Source organism: Sturnira hondurensis, unplaced genomic scaffold (assembly GCF_014824575.4).
Source record: "Sturnira hondurensis isolate 20B ecotype Veracruz unplaced genomic scaffold, ASM1482457v3 Scaffold0013559, whole genome shotgun sequence".
Lineage (NCBI taxonomy): Eukaryota > Metazoa > Chordata > Mammalia > Chiroptera > Phyllostomidae > Sturnira > Sturnira hondurensis.
Window position 1 is genome coordinate 408,359 of NW_028086190.1, and position 19,150 is coordinate 427,508.

Here is a 19,150-nt window from a genome sequence, read left to right on the forward strand (position 1 = left end):
TTTACTGAAAACACATTTATTTCAAAAAACATAAAAGTAACAATCACTAATACTGACGATTTTATTCATATGTACTTATTTTATAGACAGAGAAACTGAGTCCAAGAATTTATTCAATAGTTGGGTTTCTGAACATTAGAATTATTTCCAAACCAATAAACCCTAAAATTGCTTTTACAATTGCTTTTACCAATAAACCCTAAAATTGTTTTTAATGAGCTGAGAAAACTCAGCTCATTAAAACTTTTTGGTAACTGAAGTACAGTTGACATGCAGTATTATATTAGTTTCAGGGGAACAATATGGTGACTCCACATTTATATACCTTATTAAGTGACCACCACAGTCAGTCTCATAATCACTTATCACCATACAAAGTTATTGTCACATCATTGATTGTATTCCCTGTGCTGTACACTGCATCCAACTGGAAGTCTGTACCTCTTATTTCCCTTTACTTTTTCATCTATCCCCCAACCTTCTCCCTTCGGGTGTTAAAACCACCAGTTTGTTTTCTGTATCTATGATCACCAATTTGCTTTCTATATCTATGAATCTGTTTCTGATTTGTTTGTTCCTTTTCTTATTTTATCCTACATAGAAGTGAAATCATAGAGTATTTGTCTTTCTCTGACTTATTTCATTAGCATAATATTCTCTAGGTCCAGCCACGTTATCGTGAATTTAGCCCATTCAAGTTTTAAATCACTACAAAGTAAGAACCAAAGAATTCCAAAAATAATATTTCTAAGAGTGCTGAAATGATTGTCTTCAGATATTTAATAAATCCTTTAGGCTGATATTATCAATAACTGTTCCAAATCTCTTTTTGCAAAGACTGTGACTTTTGATTTCATGTCTCAATTACAGAAGTTACAAGAAACATTCCTTCAGTTAAATTTTTTTAAAAGTCGGGAGAACACCAGCCCTATATTTTTCTCTACACTAATTGACGTGATTTTGTAATTGTCTTGGTGAGACCTATGACTTGTACAGTAAAATAAACTTAAAAGGTGTTTTTTTTTTTCAGGCAGAGCTATGGGCTTCGTCACCGGCGTCTCGATTATCAAGGGCCCCACGGGCTGCCGGCTTCTCACGCTGCCGCCTCAGCCCCGCTGAGTGGAACCCAGCCCCAGGAATGCCAGCCAGTAAGAGGGCCCTCTCCAGGTCTTCTCACACCAAGACTACACTGGTTTTGCTTGAGGTAAGAGATTCAATCTTGCAATGAAAGCACATACAAATGCACACACACTTTTAATAGCTTTAACTAAATAAGTCCTAGTATAGCTGTTCTGTGGAGTCAAATATATTTATGCTAAACAAATGCTAAAGTACTAGAATCCTCTGGGAGTTATAACAAAAGCAAGCTTGAAATAATATGCTTTCCTGAATAAATTCTACACTGGAATTTAAATTCAGGTGACTTTTTTTCATAAGCTTTAGCAAAAATTGGATTGATGGTCACAATTCTCTTTTACAAGGTAATTTTTCATTCTTGAGAAAAACATACTGTCCTAATCCTGTTCCTTTAAAGGGGCTACTTTGGGTCACTTATGCGATGTCATTGACTAGTCAGAGTCAACAGCCCTCAAAACATTTACATAATTTTACAAAAACAGAAACTTTCTCCAAAAATGTCATTATCTGATGACATTGTCATAATCTAGCAAAATATTTTTTTAGTACTAAAGGCACATATATTTCGGATTCCTCTGCTCTAAGAAATTAGGAAGGTGAGCAGCATGAAAAACTATACTGGTGGCTACAGCAGCCAAAAGGAAGATGCTACCAAACGCAGGATCATTAAGGGGAATTTAAACTCTGCAGTTATTCTGAGGGCACTTTGCCATGGGAAGGGCTTCCTCGGGCCTTTCCCAGGGTTTCCTGCAGGTACAAAGTCAAGTAAAGAGAAGATGGGGTGGAAGGCAGTCTAGGAACCGGAGAGGAATGCTTCAGGCGAATCACCATAGGTTTCTCCAGGTAGTGCCATTAAATTAACCACACACACAAGCCTGTCAAGCCTTAAAACCAGCAGCAGCTCATCCAAAACTCATGACAAAGGGAGCCACCGGATGAAATGAGTGGCCTGGAATTAAACCGCCAGGGCTCATTTTTAGTTGTAAAACACGTTACTTGAAAAGATCTGAAGAAAGGGCACGGACACAGATGGTGAAGAGACTACCATTTGTAGCATCATGGCAAAGGAAAAGAAAAATAATTTTTAAGTTTTAAACCTTCAAAAATACTTTGTGTTCACACACACACACACACACACACACACACACACACACACAATGTAGCAGTTAATTCGCATGACAAAGACAGTGCTTTGCTCACGCCCAGGCCTTTATACTAATACTGGTGACTAGAACAAAATGAACATTCTGGAAACATTTCATCATGATCACAAAGACTAATCCAAATCTTCCTAATCATTTGACGGATGTTTCCAAAAGCCAAAATGATTATTTGAAATAGGTTATTTCCCTAAATCAATAGCAATTTTCATGAAGTTTCATATATTGGCATTTGCACAAAACTCTGTAAATTACAAATGAAACTTCACCACTGGTTTTACACTGAAATCTAAATATAGCATCATGTCATCCAGTTTATCCGCATCAAAAGCATTTCTTGCCTTCAGACAGACAGTTCACTTCTGCTAAGCAGGGAAGCTTAATGACAGCTAATGTTGCCCAGGATGCTTCTCCCTGCTACCCCATCTCCAATGCCGGAAAATGGGGATAAATTCCAATTCAGTGACATTTAAATACTCATGATACCCAAATATTCATGCTCTACCACACTGCAATAAATTTAGGTATATAAAATTCTAAGATTTGTTATAAAATAAAAAATAAAATGAACATCAAAACTAGACTCATGTACAGGAAAACTTTCCGTGTTAGTGAAATTTTCCACCTGGGTCTTTGATAGTCTATTAGCACCATCCAAGAGGAAAGCTGGCAGGTCAGAAAATGAGCAATCAGAATGAATAAACCACACAGTGTAATATGCACAGATTAAGACTCTTTAAGGATTATAAAACTGTGGCCAGGGCACAGGTTAAGAGCAATATTTAAAACTGGATACATAACAGTTCTCAGGTGATTCAAGAGATTCCCACACCCTCAGGCACAAGGGACACCCCAATCCTTTCCTTCCATTTTACAGTGATATCAGTAAAGGATCAGCAATTATTTTCACCCTTATAAGCCAGGAACAAAAGCAGCTTTTCTTTATTTATTGCACCATAAGATTAGACTTCTCCTCATATCTATTACACAGATGTATTCAGTGCTTTCATCTAAGCATGAAATGATTTTCAAGTCATTTATCACTTTAATAAGAGCAACCCTTAAAATACATTAATATCTATGTGATGGTCTTTTAGAAAGACAAATTCACTCATAAAGAATACATGATCAACTTGCCTATCTCAAAAAGTTTAGCAAGCATGTATTTTCAGATAAAATGTTTATGTATGTGTATGTGTGTGTGTAAAATCCTCCACCTATACCACAAAGAGGAAAAGCAAGGCTATTTTAGTAAACTGTACCTGAGTTTCTCCTCACACAAACGAGAGAGAAACATCCCCAAAGCAAGGCCCATGTGGATTTGCACAGCTTGAGACTCATCAGCACTTGGTTTCCCAGGTAACCTGGCAGTCAGCATGTTCAGGATTTCCTCAACCTTCTCTTTGCAAGAGATAATGAAAACTGGCACCAGGAGAGACAAAGCCGTGGCGGCCGCAGAACGGGCGATGGCACTGGCTGTGTTTTCACCAGAATAGGATTTCTAGGACACGCCAAAGAAAGAAAACAAGGGGTTGGCCTTTTGTTTAAAACATGCAGGAAACATACCTATCACAAAAACACTATGCAACGATACAAACTTCTCTTAGATCCACCCCTGCCAAGCAAACAAATAACTTAAAAAATCTGTTTCTGTGTCTGACGATAGGTTTATGGTTTCACTCTTACTGAGACGATTTGCTACTAAACAATCTGTTAACTAACAGTATCCTTTTAAATTTGAAAAATCAAATTATAAGTGCCTCCTTTTAAAGGGTGTGAATTCCCTCACTAGAAAGCCTGAAAGAATTTCAGTGTTTTGAAAGCCCACATGTGTACGTAAAGTGAAGCAGTCCAAGCTTGGAGAAAGCACCAAGCCATATTATAAAGGTCCAGAAAGCCAGGAATTTTCTAGGAGAAAGAATGAGGTGGGAGTCGGGGGTGGGGGAGCAGTTTAAGTTCAGTGTGGAGGGACAAGTGTAAATTTAGCACAGGGGTCTATTGGCAGATCTCCCAAAATCTTTGGTGGGAACGTTTCCCAGTAGATGGATTATTTCCTACAGGGGGTTAATTCCTTTTAATTAAAAAGGAAGTTGAAATCCTAAAAGCCTCTGGTTACAAAGCAATAACCAGCTATTGAAAATGAAATGGAGAGTCCTATATGCTCCTTCCTATATGCAATTATGGGAAAAGGAATGAATAACAGCCCTAATACCATGACAGGCAGCTGACTATGAACAGCTTCTAACAGCCTCATGTTTGAGAGCCCCACCAGGCATTATATACACTTATAAACATGTCTCAAGTGGGGAAGAAAGTCCGTTTATCACTCCTCACTATTACCCACCTCAAATTTTCAGACACATCATGAAGGCTGTGTTGTCTCTTACAGACAAAGCACATTAAACAGTGTTTTTAACTCTATAGTCATTTGCTCTCTAAGCTTTAGTACTTTCAGGATAAAAATCGAGCATGTGCTATGGCATTCTTTTAGTTCATACAGTGCTATTATGGCAATGCTACTCGAAATGACCCAGCTGCTAGGACGCTGAAAATTTAAAAAGTGACTTTTGAAACTGTGCTTTGAAAAAGTATAATAATGCAAAAATCACAAAGGTAAGAGGCAATAATGGCTTAGCTAATAAGGAGATTTTTTTTTTTTGGTGTGCAAGAACTAAGTACCGTTACTAGGAATCTATACAATATCCTGTCCTGCTCAAGATCTAAACCAGATAGTCACTGCAAAGACCTCCACATAAGCTAACAAATTTTCATCCATTATTAAAGAAATAAGAACACTTCGACAAAAAACAAATTGTTGCCAAGAAAGTATTTCTGTGAGAAAAAATCTACCTTCTAATTCAATTCTACCTTATCTAGCAAGGCCTTTTACTGTCCTCAAGCACAGCTGAAAATCTAGTTCCACACCCTAAGGCCCAGATGGATACAGACCAGGTCCTCCCAAGGGCAGGGGCAGAGGCACAGAGAGAAGACCCAAGGTGATGGAGTTCCAGGCTGAATTCCTGATCTTAGCAACCATTCAGGGCCTGGGCTATATTTTTATTCTAATCGACTATAATCCTCTGCCACTCAGCTGACTGTCCCATGACCACTGTAATTCCCACACAGGTAAACAAAGCATTTGCTCCAGCCAGTGAAGGGAAAATGAAACCTAAACAAAGTAAGTGTGTTTTCAATTTGCTTCAAATCTTACAACATAAGCAAGAAGAAAGAAAATGACTAATAGGTATTTTGTTTTGATCAGTGGTATGACTTTGTATTTATAAAGTATTTCACAATTTTCAAAAGTTTTTTCCATATATTATATAATTCAGTGCCCACAATCTTTTATAAAGTTGGCAAAAGTGTTCATTTTTACCTTCATTTTACAGATAAGGAAAGTAAAATGACAGGTTTGGTGTCAGGTCAACAGTAACAAAACTAATAAAGGATGAAGCTAAGGTCATAATCACTATGAGACAATACTGCTCATCTGTCTCATTTATAAACAGGGAGACAAAGGTCCTCAGAGATTAAGGGGACGGTCCATGCTCACATCCCCTGAAATGGGGGAAAAAATCCCATGACCAGAAACTTAAGATCCCCAATGTCAGCCAGTGTTTATTTTACTGTAACTAAAAAAGCTCTTGACTCTGACTTACACATTAGTATAACCTAGAAAGCTTCCAAAATGCTAATACCGAGGGCCTATCCACAAGCAATCAAGAGATAAGGCCTATACATCTGTATTTCTTTTTTCAATTATATATATATATATATATATATATATATATATATACACACACACACACATATATATACACACATATATATACATACATATATATATATATAAATATCTCTAAGTGATTGTAATGTACACCTAAGAATCATTACATAACATCATGGATTTCATGTGAATAACTGATATGAGCAGAATCAACCCTTGAGTTTGCTAATTATTTTTTTATTTCTCAGACTTACATAATAAAACCAGGAGAAAAGTTGTCCTCTGGGTTGGTAGTGGCTATCCACAATGACCAGGAGAGTATCGCACACCATGGAAACCCACTCTTTCATTGAAAGGAAATTAGGTTGAACCTGCAGATGAAGAAAAACATGAACTGATGATGGAGAAATTAAAAAGCTTAAACATTATTTTTAGATTTAGGGTATAGCCACATTCTGAATTAAAAAATGAAGTGCTATATCAAAAAGTTCACTTCAAGGCCATGGCTGTTGTGGCTCAGTGGATTGGGAACCAGCCTGTGGACCAAGGGGTCACTGGTTTGATTCCTGGTCAAGGCACATGCCTGGGGTGCAGGCCAGGTCCCCATTTTGGGCCATGTGAGAGGCAACCAGACATTGATGTTTCTCTCCCTCTCTTTCTCCCTCCCTTCCTCTCTCTGAAGTAAGTAAGTAAGTAAGTAAATAAATAAATAAATATAAATCTTTAAAAAAAAAGTTCACTCGACCTGCCAGGGCTAAGAAGGTGAGTCGGCATTTGACACAGACACCCGCTATGCCCCAGTAGGCGTGTTTATCTTCCATACAAAACTTAACCGTGAGAGGGTGGGGGCTGCACAGCAGAGCGTATTCAAGAGCTCCTCGGAGCCCTCCTGAGTTCAGTGAGAATAATGTGGAGGTCAAAGGGAGAGATGCACAGAGAAAGCAACTCAAAATTTCTCAGTTTTATGATGTCATTTCACAAAGGGGGCAATAAAGCGGCTTGCAAAATTTTGACCATTACTCCTAGCATCTCTGCTATCGCCATATATTTATCTTTCGAGAAACATCACAACATTTCCCCAGCTAATCCGTTATGAAAACATAATTGATTTTCAGCTTGGAAAAGAAAAGAGAAAGTAAAAAAACAATGACAAAAGTCAACTCATTGAAAAAAAGGACTTGATTTTAAAAGTCATTCATGACTGTGGATGTCAAAAGCATTCATTAACTCACATGGCATTTTCAGATCATGCAAACTAAAGGTCAGTGCAGTGTTAAGCAGCTCCTTGGATAATCCTCAAATCTAACAAGACCTCCTTCTTAAGATCTTTAGTTGTTGATCACATGCAGATTTACATGAAGTTTGAAAACTTCAACTTTAAGTAATAAGATCTTGAGTTTGTACTTGAGTAACAGCTAACTGTCAAGGTCATCAAGAATAAAGGCTATGCCCTATCTCTGGACTGTGTGGCTTCTCAGTGTGCTATACACTACAGTGCAGAACAAAGGGGTAGGGGAATAAAGAAGACCAAGAGAGCACGGAATTCAAACTCTGAACTAGAATCCCACTTATTACTGGGGTGAGGTAACATGTACAGCTGCATGGCCCTTATTAAAGGATACAAAACATTTCCTCTCTTAAAAATTTCATCTTTCCATCATTAAAATAAGATGCTGGGTTTAAAAGTAGGTTTTTCTATAGTAAGTAATTGCGGTTACATTTTCACTTGATCTTTTTCTCTTCTGCACATGTAATTAATATTGGTAGCTTTTGCCACACGGCATCATCTATTTTCTTGTTTATTGGTAATAGCACGCCCTTTGGGGAATTCCCTCCCCTGTGATTTGAAGCTTGGTTAAATGCTTAATCAAGCTACCTGTCCTACCCTACCCAAAGTGTAGGAACCCATGGAACTCTACATCTTAAGCAAGTGATGCAAAGAGAGTAAATGAGTAGAGCGGATCCATCCCAGTGTGAGGGAGGGCTGGGGAGGGATCTGCTGAGATGGCTCAGTACCTGTCCTGGACTCTCCAACTTGACTTGGTTACTGTTATTCCCCAAATCCAAGTTTTAAGTTCTGCTTTTAGTCCCTTGAGCTCCCAGATTCCTTATCCTTCTAATTTCCTTTTTAAGTGAGAGCCATTTTCTTTGCTCGCAACCAAAAACTCCACCATGAAATAAATCAGTACAACAGTGCAGGTTGGCTTAGCAGTTAATAACATAGGCTCTGGAGCCAGACTGCCTGGGTTCAAATCCTGATCTTGCATTTGCTGTGTCACCGCAGGAAAGTCGTGTAGCCTCTCTGAGCCTTTGTGTTCAACATGGAAAGGAATATTACACTTACCTCCTGGGTTATTGTAAAGATAAAATGAGTTAAAAAACAGTACAGATGGTCCATAAGACACTCTGTGGCAACAGAGACAAGCTGAATAACAATAAATAAAGTCCAGTTTTTGCACTAAGAAGTGAAGTATATGGTGATGCTGATGATAATGGTGACTATTATTGAGAGGTTAGTACCTACCAGCCACTGTGCTTTCCATATTAATTCACTTAATCTTTTAACAATCCTATGTGGTTAGTATTATTATCCCCATTTTAGATGGCAAACGAGCTCTGAAAAGGAAAGTTACCAACAGCAGGCCATAGAGCTAGCACCAACTTTTTTTTTGGACAATAAGACGCACTTTTTTTTTTACCACATTTTTTGTTTCGAAATTTTCCACCCTATTTTCCTCCTCTAAAACCTAGGTGTGTCTGGGGTCCACACCATAAAACGGACGTAGGTTTTAGGGGTGAAAAATAGAAAAAAAATCTGAAGCAAAAAATGTGGTAAAACAGTGCATCTTATAGTCTGAAGAATATGGGTAAGTGCAAGTATCAGGATTTGAATAAAGAACTCTACCACTCCAAAGCCCATGCTCTTAACCACTGGACTACATTGTCTCCAGATACTGATAGCTACTAGATAATGGGGCTTCTAAAAAAAATAAATCCATGCCTTTTTATTTTGACAGATATGAATTATCTGAAAAAGTATATTGGAAATGAACATTGGCCAGCTCACCACATGTTTAATTAAGAAATAAATGCCTTGCAAAAATGAATAAGCACTTTGTCATTGACATCTACAATTAAAATGCAAAATATAATTTCTTTTTAGTCAGTAAACACTGCTTATTTATCATTTCTTGACAGCACTGTTCTCTTTCAGTAAGCCTAGTTAACCTCCTAAGATTGGTTACCACTAATGTAATCACAAAAAGACAACCCCTGTTGCATAAAATTGGTACCTTCAAATTGAAATGACCACTTAACTGTGATGGAGAAAGCAAAACAGAAAAGCTGCAAAGAAAAGTGTGTGAAGGACACTACAGCTCAGAGTGTAAAAGCCCATCAACTAGCACAACTTGGCGCTGCAGAGACACACTGTAACCTCCTGAATTCAGAGCCAGGCTTCCAGAGACTCCTCACTTTTCAGATGTCACACAGCCAAACCCCACTGGTTCACATCACCCTCAGCTCACCTCCAGGACCCCCTCGGCATCTGAGGAGAGGCTGGCTTCATGTCTGGATACAGCGACGGCAAGGCTGCTTAAGGCTAACAGTGCGTTGCCTTTAACCACTGGGCTGTCCCTGTTTAAAACAAAACAAAAATTCCTAGAGATCACTTTGGGGCATCGGCTAGAAGAAAAGAAGCTATTATAGGGAGGGCAGAAAGGTCAAAAAGCACTTCTACTCCTTCACTGCATCTCGTAGACACAGGTCCGTTGTTCCCTGACGCCAGTAGCTTCTTTGCCATCTTCTGACACTGGTGCTGATTTTTAACTCCGCTTATAGATGGAAGGTCAGTCTACTTTTTTGTAATGTAAACATCCAAGCTCATCATACCTAAGTTCTTCCTAAAATTTTTATTTCATCACTTCACATTACATTTCCTTAGCTATCTTCTTCTGTCATCTTTGACCAATATAAATGTATTGACTTATTCTGGAAACACGACCAAGGACAGTTAGGGGAACAGGCCCAACTGGATGGAACTGGCCACTGCCCTCCTGAGAGCACTGGTGTGTGGAACCGGCTTCCAGCGAACCACTCAGACAGCACACTTTCCTAGCAGCCTGAAGAACTAGCAGCTTTCCTCACTCATTACTAGCCTCCCCCATCTCTTACCACATCAAAGCCAGCAACCTTAAAGTCAGTTTGTAATATAATTTTGAGACCCTAGATAAGACATTTTTAAAAAGACCTGTTTTTAGGCTATTTGGATTGAGAGTTTCCCTTTATATCATCCAAATGGTAGTTTCTAATGTTAGCAAAATCTTAAATTTGACTTCTGAGTTTAGTATCAAGAAACAGCCCTTTTAACATACTCACTACTTGAAAATACACATGTAGAATTATTCCACAATTCCAAAATTGTACTCTATAAGATGTTCCTGGCTTGCCAACTCTGTCCAAACAGAACTCAGGCAGCAGAGCACACATACTGTCAGATGGTTCAGTTCTCAGTTAGCCCTAGGATGGACTGTGGGTTCCCATAAACACAGAGAATGTTTCCTCAGACCTAGACCTGATACCTAAACTTGAACCAAGAACTGTTCCCTGTTTACCCCAGTGCTGGAATAGAAAAGGTATGTAGGATACAGAAGACAGAGTCATGACTGAATGTGAGTTAGTGAGTATTATAAATCAGTATGCACATGTGCCCTTGCATTTTTTGTTTCTATTTGGTAGGAATAGGACTCAGGATAGGTCATGATCAAATTTGTGCGTCTATCTGTTCATCTACTGTCCCTCCTTCCTTCTCTCTCTCCCACGTGGGGCTGGTTAAGCTCAGTGAAGACTTGCTCCGAACACTTGGTCATTCTGATCACCAATTTCTTCCCTAATTCACCCCTCTATGAGACCTGCCTTAAGTTGATAAGACAACAACATTTATATTGGGGGACTGTGTGGGGGAGAAAATAAGGAGGAAGACTTGGGATCCAAGCAGGTGGCTTCACTGAGGTTTCGCTCAAGTTCTGCAGCTGGGATTACTGGGAACCCACATAGCTAACAGGAACATAAGAAGTGAGGCAAGATCTGGGCACTCCTAGGTAGCCTGGCCATAAAACCATTTAACAAAACCAAAATTAAGTCTTTTACTTCTCTTATCTCTTTCCTTTAGCTGAGAATGTCCGGAAGCCTGTCTTGCTACAAAATGGTCACAAATTCCTAAAGTTAGAAAAAATAGTTTTAAATTCTCAGTTTTCTGCAGAATTCCCAGTTTTAATCACCCCATAGAAAAACTTAGATGGTCACTGGAAATTGGTATCACATCTTTTAAAACAAGGATAGTAGACAAGATAAAATAAAAAGTACCTTTTTAACTCTGAAATTCTGAAAGAGTATTAAGCCTTTGTTTTAAAACAGTGCTCTAAATAATTTTCTTTCAAAAGTTTTACTGGTCTTGACATTCCAGAGCATGTATTGTTTCTTGTAAAACGGAGGAAGATGTATTTAAAACTACTGCTAATTAAGACTTTGATTACAGATTAAATGAGAATTTGGACATTAATCTTTGAATAGAAAAAAATAGTCCACAGCCCTGCTCGGTGTCTCACAAAGGTGCCGTGACTAGCTCTTGATCATCTGTGTACTCCCTACATGCCTAGCCCAGTGACTTATGGAGAGAAGACACTCAGTACATATTTAGTGAAATAAATTCAAGGAGGAGCTGGCCAGGTGCAAATCTACAACTGGTTCAGCAAAAACTCACCACCTTATTGATCAAATAACAATCCCCTACAGTCAAGCAGGAGTAACTAATTTGCATAATGACATGTCAGCATCAGTACAATATTTATCTAGGCAACACCACTGACATTTTAATTAAATTGTCCTTTGAAACAAACTGATGCCATTAACCTAATTAAAAAGCGCATAAAAGGATGAGCTATGATGATGCTTTCTCAGGGACAAAGTATTATGTTACATATTAGTAAAGTGACCCAATCCCTTGGGGATTTTTATCTTCAGGTTCAAATCTATCTAATTAATAACAGTGAAAATAAACTTACATCAATCATCAGGTTTTATCTGTGTTCTGATTCTCCCTTTGCCCTATCCCAAACACTTTAGAAACAAATGCTCTCAAATGAGCAAATCAGTATAATCCTGTGGGCTGATGTTTTACTTCCTGCATTTAACTTATAGCTGAGAACAAAGTCAGTCCTAGGCTGGCCCAAACGAGCCTATGACAGCCCACGGTCCAAGGAACAGAAAGCTCAGCAGGCAGGAGGCGGTGGTGGGGTCCTCACATGGTTGGAGGAAGTCAGGGAGAAAGTAAAGGGAGGGTGGCGGAGTGATGTTCCCCCTCTGTCATTAATCCTTTGGCCTCTAGACCCGAACTACCTCCTATTCACTTGCTGTCATGCCCAGTACTGTCAGGATTGCTCTAATAAGATAAGGTCCATAAAACGCTTTGAAATTTTTGATGAAAAGGTAATGCCACGAAAACATGAATTATTCTTACTCTGTACCACTGAGAATGGGAACATTGTCTTAGGTATTAGCCATGAAACAATGCTTTGGAAGTCTGAAGATTAAAGTCTTGTTGAAATAAAATTTTAGAATAGAAAATGTGAAAGCAACTACAGAGGCATAATTATGTCTGTTTTAAAAGAAAGATGCTAGTTTTTTCAGTACTCAAGATTTTTGCTGCAAATATCAGAGCACCATTTTAAACAGGATATTTATTAGTATATAAGTAGACTAATAAGATAGAACAAACAATGACAGGTAAGGTGAAAGGCAGCCCCCATCCCAGCACCTCCTCCCTTCCAACATGAGCTGAGTGTTCTCCCGCGGTGGCTGTAATTCACCAAACTAGATAAGCAGAAACAAATGAGTCCCCCTAGAAGCCTCTTGGTACTTTTGGTTTTCATTTTGTCAACAGACACGTCCCGGTATGTCCCGGTGCCTCCCTCAGCACTGAGAGCATGGGAGGATCACCACTTCTATTTGACTTCATTCAGGAGACCTGAGGCTGAGGAGTGAGCATATTAAGTGCTCGTTTAAGAAATTACTGGTAGAAAGCTAACTCTAAGGTAAATCATTTTTTAAAGGCAAAATCTACTTAGCTACAGAGGGATAAACTAAACTGCAATGAAATACTGCTGGATAATGGAGTTTCAGTGCACATGAAATCTTTTAGGTCAAAGATATATCTGTATGTTTTGGTGAGTAAGAAGAAAGGATGTCAAAGAATGTCAGCAGCTAAAGGTGATGGTGGAAGGGAGAAGTGTATGTAGCTATAACTTACAGCCAGAAACAATTAGTCAGCGTGTTAACAAACGAAACTGATGAGATTGTTTAAGCCTATTCATTAGAGTATAATTTTCTCTCTCTCCCTCCCTCCCTCCCTCCCTCCCTCCCTCCCTCCCTTCTTTCTTTCTCATCTGGCTTAAGATAAAAAGCCTCAAGATAGTAATACTCATTCTTTTTTGTTAAAACAACCATAAGATACGACTGAAACTGCCTTTTTTTACTGGATCTTCACATTAATTTCTAGCATTTAAACATTTGATTTTTAGATACCCTGGACCTGATAACACAAAAGGAATAAAAGGAAGTACTACTTTGATTTATTTGCTGGCCAACAGTTGAGATTTAATAATCTATTTATTAATTCACATTACCAGTTTCCTCCTACCCACCACCACTCTCCCACATGAACTAAACTAGAATTTTAAACATCTAAGTCAGCATGGGGCACTCAGTAGACTCTTGATGTAAAAGTCTGTATTTGCACTGATTCTTTTGTATTTTCACAAAAAGACATGTAGTAAGAATTAATATGAGAAAAGATAACAACTGATTTTTTAAAAAAATAATTGAAAAGTCCTTCAAAATTCTTAAAGTTATGAAATACCTAAAAGGGGAAATTGTATGTACATGGCATGGAAAAACGGTTTATAGAAAATTTTTGGCAAGAGAGTAAAGAGATCTTACTTTGCAGCTGACTTGGTGATCTCATCCGTCAACATGTCTCGAACCCTGCAATAATGGTGGAAAGAAAATAGGTATAAGCATTTATGAGCAAGAATCCAATCTTTTGGCTTATTCACCAATTAATAAGAACCTCTAGAAATTATTCCAGATCTAAATACCATATATGTAGAATTTCAGTGTAAGGTGAAAGAACTGTGATAAGGGCTTTACTCCAGAGACTTCCATCTTCCTATCCCTTTGGTCACTTAGTGGAGGGAGAAGGAGGTGAATGTAACTAAGGAGGGGTGCGTAGGCAGTGTTGTAATGGTGTCACCTCGTGAACCAACTGGAGAGTGTATGTGTCTTTTATAATACTTTGCCTACGGTGGTCTGAATGTTTGCGTCCCTCCAGGTTCACATGGTGAAATCTTAAATCCCAGTGCAGGGTATTGGACATGGGACCCTTGGGAGGGCGTGAGGGTGGAGCCCTTATAAAAAGAGACACCAGAGAACTCTTTGTCCTCTCTCCTCTCTCCTCCTTTCTCTCCTCTCCCTCCCTTCTCTCATTGCCCACATCCCCCACCTGAAGACACAGGGAGAAGGCAGCAATGATCTCCCAGCCTCCAGAACTGTGAGAAATAAATATCTTGTTGTTTAAGCCAAATCTATGGTATTTTTATTATAACAGCCTGAACTAAGACATTTACTTTTTTTTTTACACAAGAACTCACCAAAACAGCAATTTACTGTTTCTGAATTGTAGATAATGTAATAGTCACTATGTATGTATATGAAAGAAAGCTCAAAACATTAGTTGTAAAATCACTCTGAAGCTAAAACAAAATAGCTACACTTGTAAATTTGAAGGAAGGTATCCTCAATTCAAACATTCACAGAATAAAAAATTCTTTCAGTATAATAAGCCTTGAGATAAGGTGAAAACCAATCACTGACTGGCACCTTTACATTTTGAAGAGGATATAGACATTTTCACTACCTACTTTGAGCTTTAGATTCAAAGTTTTTATAAATATTATGACATTTTACAAATATAAGTTATATTTGCATTCATAAATATTTTCATTCAAAATCTAACAAAATCCTAGCCATTTCCCACTCTGTGAGAAATGTCATTCCTAAGGGCCATTTCTTAAGTTTTTCAGTCACAAACTGTTCCTATAGACTTTTAACTTGTATTTTACAAAACCACTGGGCAATAAATTCTCTAAACTGTACAATCTCAGTTTTCCTAGATGGAAAGTAGTACACTCACATCCTCTTTTTTGGTCAACATGGGATATTTACAAATATTCCATGAGGACGGGCCTATACTGACTTCCACGTGGGGCCAAAGCTTCCGCTCCTGAACCAGTTCTCTCTTTTCCCCATCCCTCCCTCTGCCACATCATCGATATTTCCCTTTCTACTTGCAACTGCTCCTGTTAGCACGTGAACATACTGAAACAACTACCACTTTAAAATAAGAAAGAGTCCTCCAACTATTGTCCCAGTTCACTGCTTCTCATACATCAGAACTCATTTAAAACCATCTATACTTGACTCTAGTTCATCCCCTTCCCCTCTCCAGAGCCCACTATAACCCGCCTTTTGCTCCCCGAGCTCCACCAGAGGAGCCGCTGTCATGGCCACCACCGCCTTTCAAGAGGCCAGATCGAATTCCCAACTCTCAGTCTGCATCTTTTGCTACCTCCCAGTAGCATGTGACCCAGTCGGTTGCTTCTTCCTTGAAACACTTTCTTCTCTCGGCTTTTAAGAGTCTAAGCTCTCCTGGTTTTCTTCCTATATCACCTATTACTAATTTTCTGTGTGCTTTATTGGTTCCTTCTTCGTCTTCTCCATTTCTTTTTTTAAAAAGATTTTACTTAGTTTTAGAGAAAGGGGAAGAAGGTAGAAAGAGAGAGAGAGACATTGATATATGAGAGAAACATCGACTAGTTCCCTCTTGTACTCCCCGACTTGCGAACCTGACCCACAACCCAGGCAACTGCCCTGACCAGGAACTGAACCAGTAATCTTATGGTTTTTAGGCCAATGCTCAACCCACTGAGCCATACCAGCCAGGACAATCTTCTCCATTTATAAATGCTGAAGTGCTCTGGGTTTCAGCCCTCTGACTGTTCTCTCCGGCTTTAGTTACTCCTAGGTGATCTCATCCAGCAACACAATTTTAAATGTAGTAGATATGCTGATGATTCCCAAATTGCATTTCCAGCCCCCACTTCACCCCTGAACTTTACATTCACATGGTCAACAACCTACTTGATATCACCAATTGGAGGTCTGATTAGGTATCTCTGGCTTAGCAAGTCACAAATCTGATTCCTACCATACATAGATAGACCTGCTTTTCCATTGTCTTCCCCATCTTAGTAAATGGGAGCTCCATACTTTCAGTTATTCAGAGTTAAAATATTGCAGTTATCCTTGACATCCATCTGTTTCTCACATTCTTCATTTAACGTATCTCTCTACATATTTTGAAAAGTACAGCCAACATACCACCTCCACCAAATGATCATTTTCAGAAGATGAAATTAAAACTACATGTAAAAGATAATAGCAAATAGGAAGCAAAATCCAAATTCCTAATCTCTAATCATAAATCCAATGTCATGTTTTTAACTGCTGAGTTATTTTTAAAACTAAATCTAGAAAATGAAAGTAAGAATCAAAGACACACATGTGTACACACATTTACACGTGCACACACACAACTTCTGCTTTTCTACATATGTCAACTGTCAGCAATAAAAAATCTAAAACCTAGCCCTGGCTGGTGTAGCTCAGTGGATTGAGCGCAGGCCTGCGAACCACATGATTGCAGTTCTATTCCCAGTCAGGGCACATGCCTGGGTTGCAGGCCGGTTCCCTGCAGGCCAACTCCCAGCAGGGGACACGTGAAAGGCAACCACACATTGATGTTTCTCTCCTTCCCTTTCCCTCTAAAGACAAATAAATAATATATTTAAAAAAAAAATCTAAAACCAAGTAACCTTTGAACAGGTTTTTACATTAAAGAAACCTGTGGCTGTAGGCAAAACTATTTAGATTCCGGGAACTTTCCTTAGATTTAGGCTGCTGTAACATTACTCTGACAAGGTATTAATCCCAACCCATGTAACAATTTAAATTGCCTTCAATGTGCCAGCACTTAAACATTTCTTGAAAATATAGTGGGAATTCAGAAGGAGATGTCTGCCAAAGAAATTAAAACCCTAATGTGGTAAAGTTGCTCCTAAGAATGAAGCCATCTTGGGAAGAGAGGAGCAGGGGGAGTGGAAGGTATTCTTGACTAAATGTGAGTTAGGAAGACAATGAATTAAGGGGGGAAAGCAAAAAAAAAAAAAATTCATTCAAAAGCATATAAAAGGATCAGTTATAAGGGAAAAGCAAACCATTTCCACACTGCTTTAGAAAAAATAAAACTTATGAATAAAGCCCTCCTTCTTATATCTAAGGGGATGAAAGCCACAGCGATCAGATCTTCGGTTCCCTGCCCCCACCCCAGACTCTCACAGAAGTTAAAAGCCCTAACTTTAGAGCCTTTGAAGCAGCCTCCTTCCCACAGTTCACTTCCCAGGCCATCTCAGCACCGCCCTTCCCTTGCCCCTCACCAGAGCCAGGCCGTGCTCTTCTTGTACTGCACCTCCTCGGCTCCTTCTTTCCCATGTTTTAACTGCAACTCCAGCTCTGCTATTCTTCCCTGTAACAAACACAGCATAAATCAGCATGCAAACTGTACAGCCAAAATTCTCTTAAAATTTCTTTGGAAAACACAAAGATAACAGATCTAACATTTCCCAATTCACCTTAAGTGTTCATGATAGGTTACTGCATTATAAATGAGGATGTGTGAGCAAGATAATTACATTACTGCTTAGATATTTCCACATTCATCAAATAAGCATATCCCACAGAAGTTATGTTTGACAAATTTAGTGCAGAGTGCTACATTTTGGGATGCCTATTAAAAGCAGAATTTCATAGGTCCCATTCCAAAAAGTCTGCTGCACAGCTAATAAAATAACTTCAACTGACACTATCCCAAAATTGGGGTCTGGGTACCAGTATCATAACAGAATAGTAAGGATGGCATATAACATTTAAGATTCAGGTAATCTATAACAAAAGTTATTCTCAAACAGCTACACATTATATTTCTATTTCTTGAGTGAAGATATAAAAATAGATATTATAATGCTTAACGTCTACCATGTAATAAAAATATAGCTAATATCATCCCTTTAAAAGCCAAGACCTTCAAACATTTATTATCCTTTTTTACACTCAGAGTTATTTTGATCAGATGCTTTCACTTCTTCTCAATAAGCAGTTACATTATTTAAATGTAATTAAAATGCTGGTTTATTGGTGAACCCTAAATTGGATAAGAACTTAGACTGCATATTATATTACTGAGTAATATCAAACCATTTTCAGAAGTGGTGGTGCAGCTTACGTTCTCAGTAGCAGTAAGTAAGGGTGTTCTAGTTACCGTCCATCCTCACCAACACTTGGAATTGTCAGGCTTTTTATTTTTATTTCTAATTTATTTTTTAAAGATTTTATTTATTTTATTATTAGAGAGAGGAAAAGAGAAGGAGAAAGAGAGGGAGAGAAACATCAGTGTGTGGTTGCCTCTCACATGCCCTCTACTGGGGACTTGGCTGGCAACCCAGGCATGTGCCCTGACTGGGAATCAAACCTGCAACCCTTCGCTTTAGCAGGCCCACACTCAATCCACTGAGCTATACCAGCCAGGGGGCGTTTTAATTTTTACTGTTCTTGTGGGTGTGAAATGGTTTTTGTTATGGTTTTCATTTTCGTTTTATTGTTTACTAAGAAGATTGTGCATTTTTTCAAGTTTTTATTGATTATCTGGGTTCTTATTCAGTCCGTGTTTTTACAGGTTACCTTTTCTTATTGATTATAGTGTTCTAACATATGTTCTACAGGAGAAAAGTGTATGTCTCTATATATACTCCAGAGCAGGAAGCAATATAGCTTGGTGAGTTAGGAATGTGAGCTCTGGAATCAGAATCTAATGCTATTTCCACTTAGTTGAAGTACATATTTCAACAAGTTACTTCACTTCTCTAAGCTTCACTTCCTTATTTATAAAACGTAGCTG

The 19,150-nt window shown here is 38.5% G+C and overlaps 1 protein-coding gene across 1 annotated transcript in view; it reads right to left on the reverse strand.

The window, feature by feature from the left end:
* Positions 1-19,150, reverse strand: part of FOCAD (focadhesin) — a 330,364-nt gene that overhangs the window by 52,137 nt on the left and 259,077 nt on the right. Inside the window, exons 23-27 of the mRNA XM_037061968.1 lie at positions 17,634-17,722; positions 14,020-14,064; positions 9,552-9,660; positions 6,279-6,395; positions 3,560-3,798 (exon numbers count right to left, since the gene is read on the reverse strand). Coding sequence (XP_036917863.1) covers positions 3,560-3,798; positions 6,279-6,395; positions 9,552-9,660; positions 14,020-14,064; positions 17,634-17,722 — 599 coding nt within the window. The remainder of the gene's footprint in view (positions 1-3,559; positions 3,799-6,278; positions 6,396-9,551; positions 9,661-14,019; positions 14,065-17,633; positions 17,723-19,150) is intronic.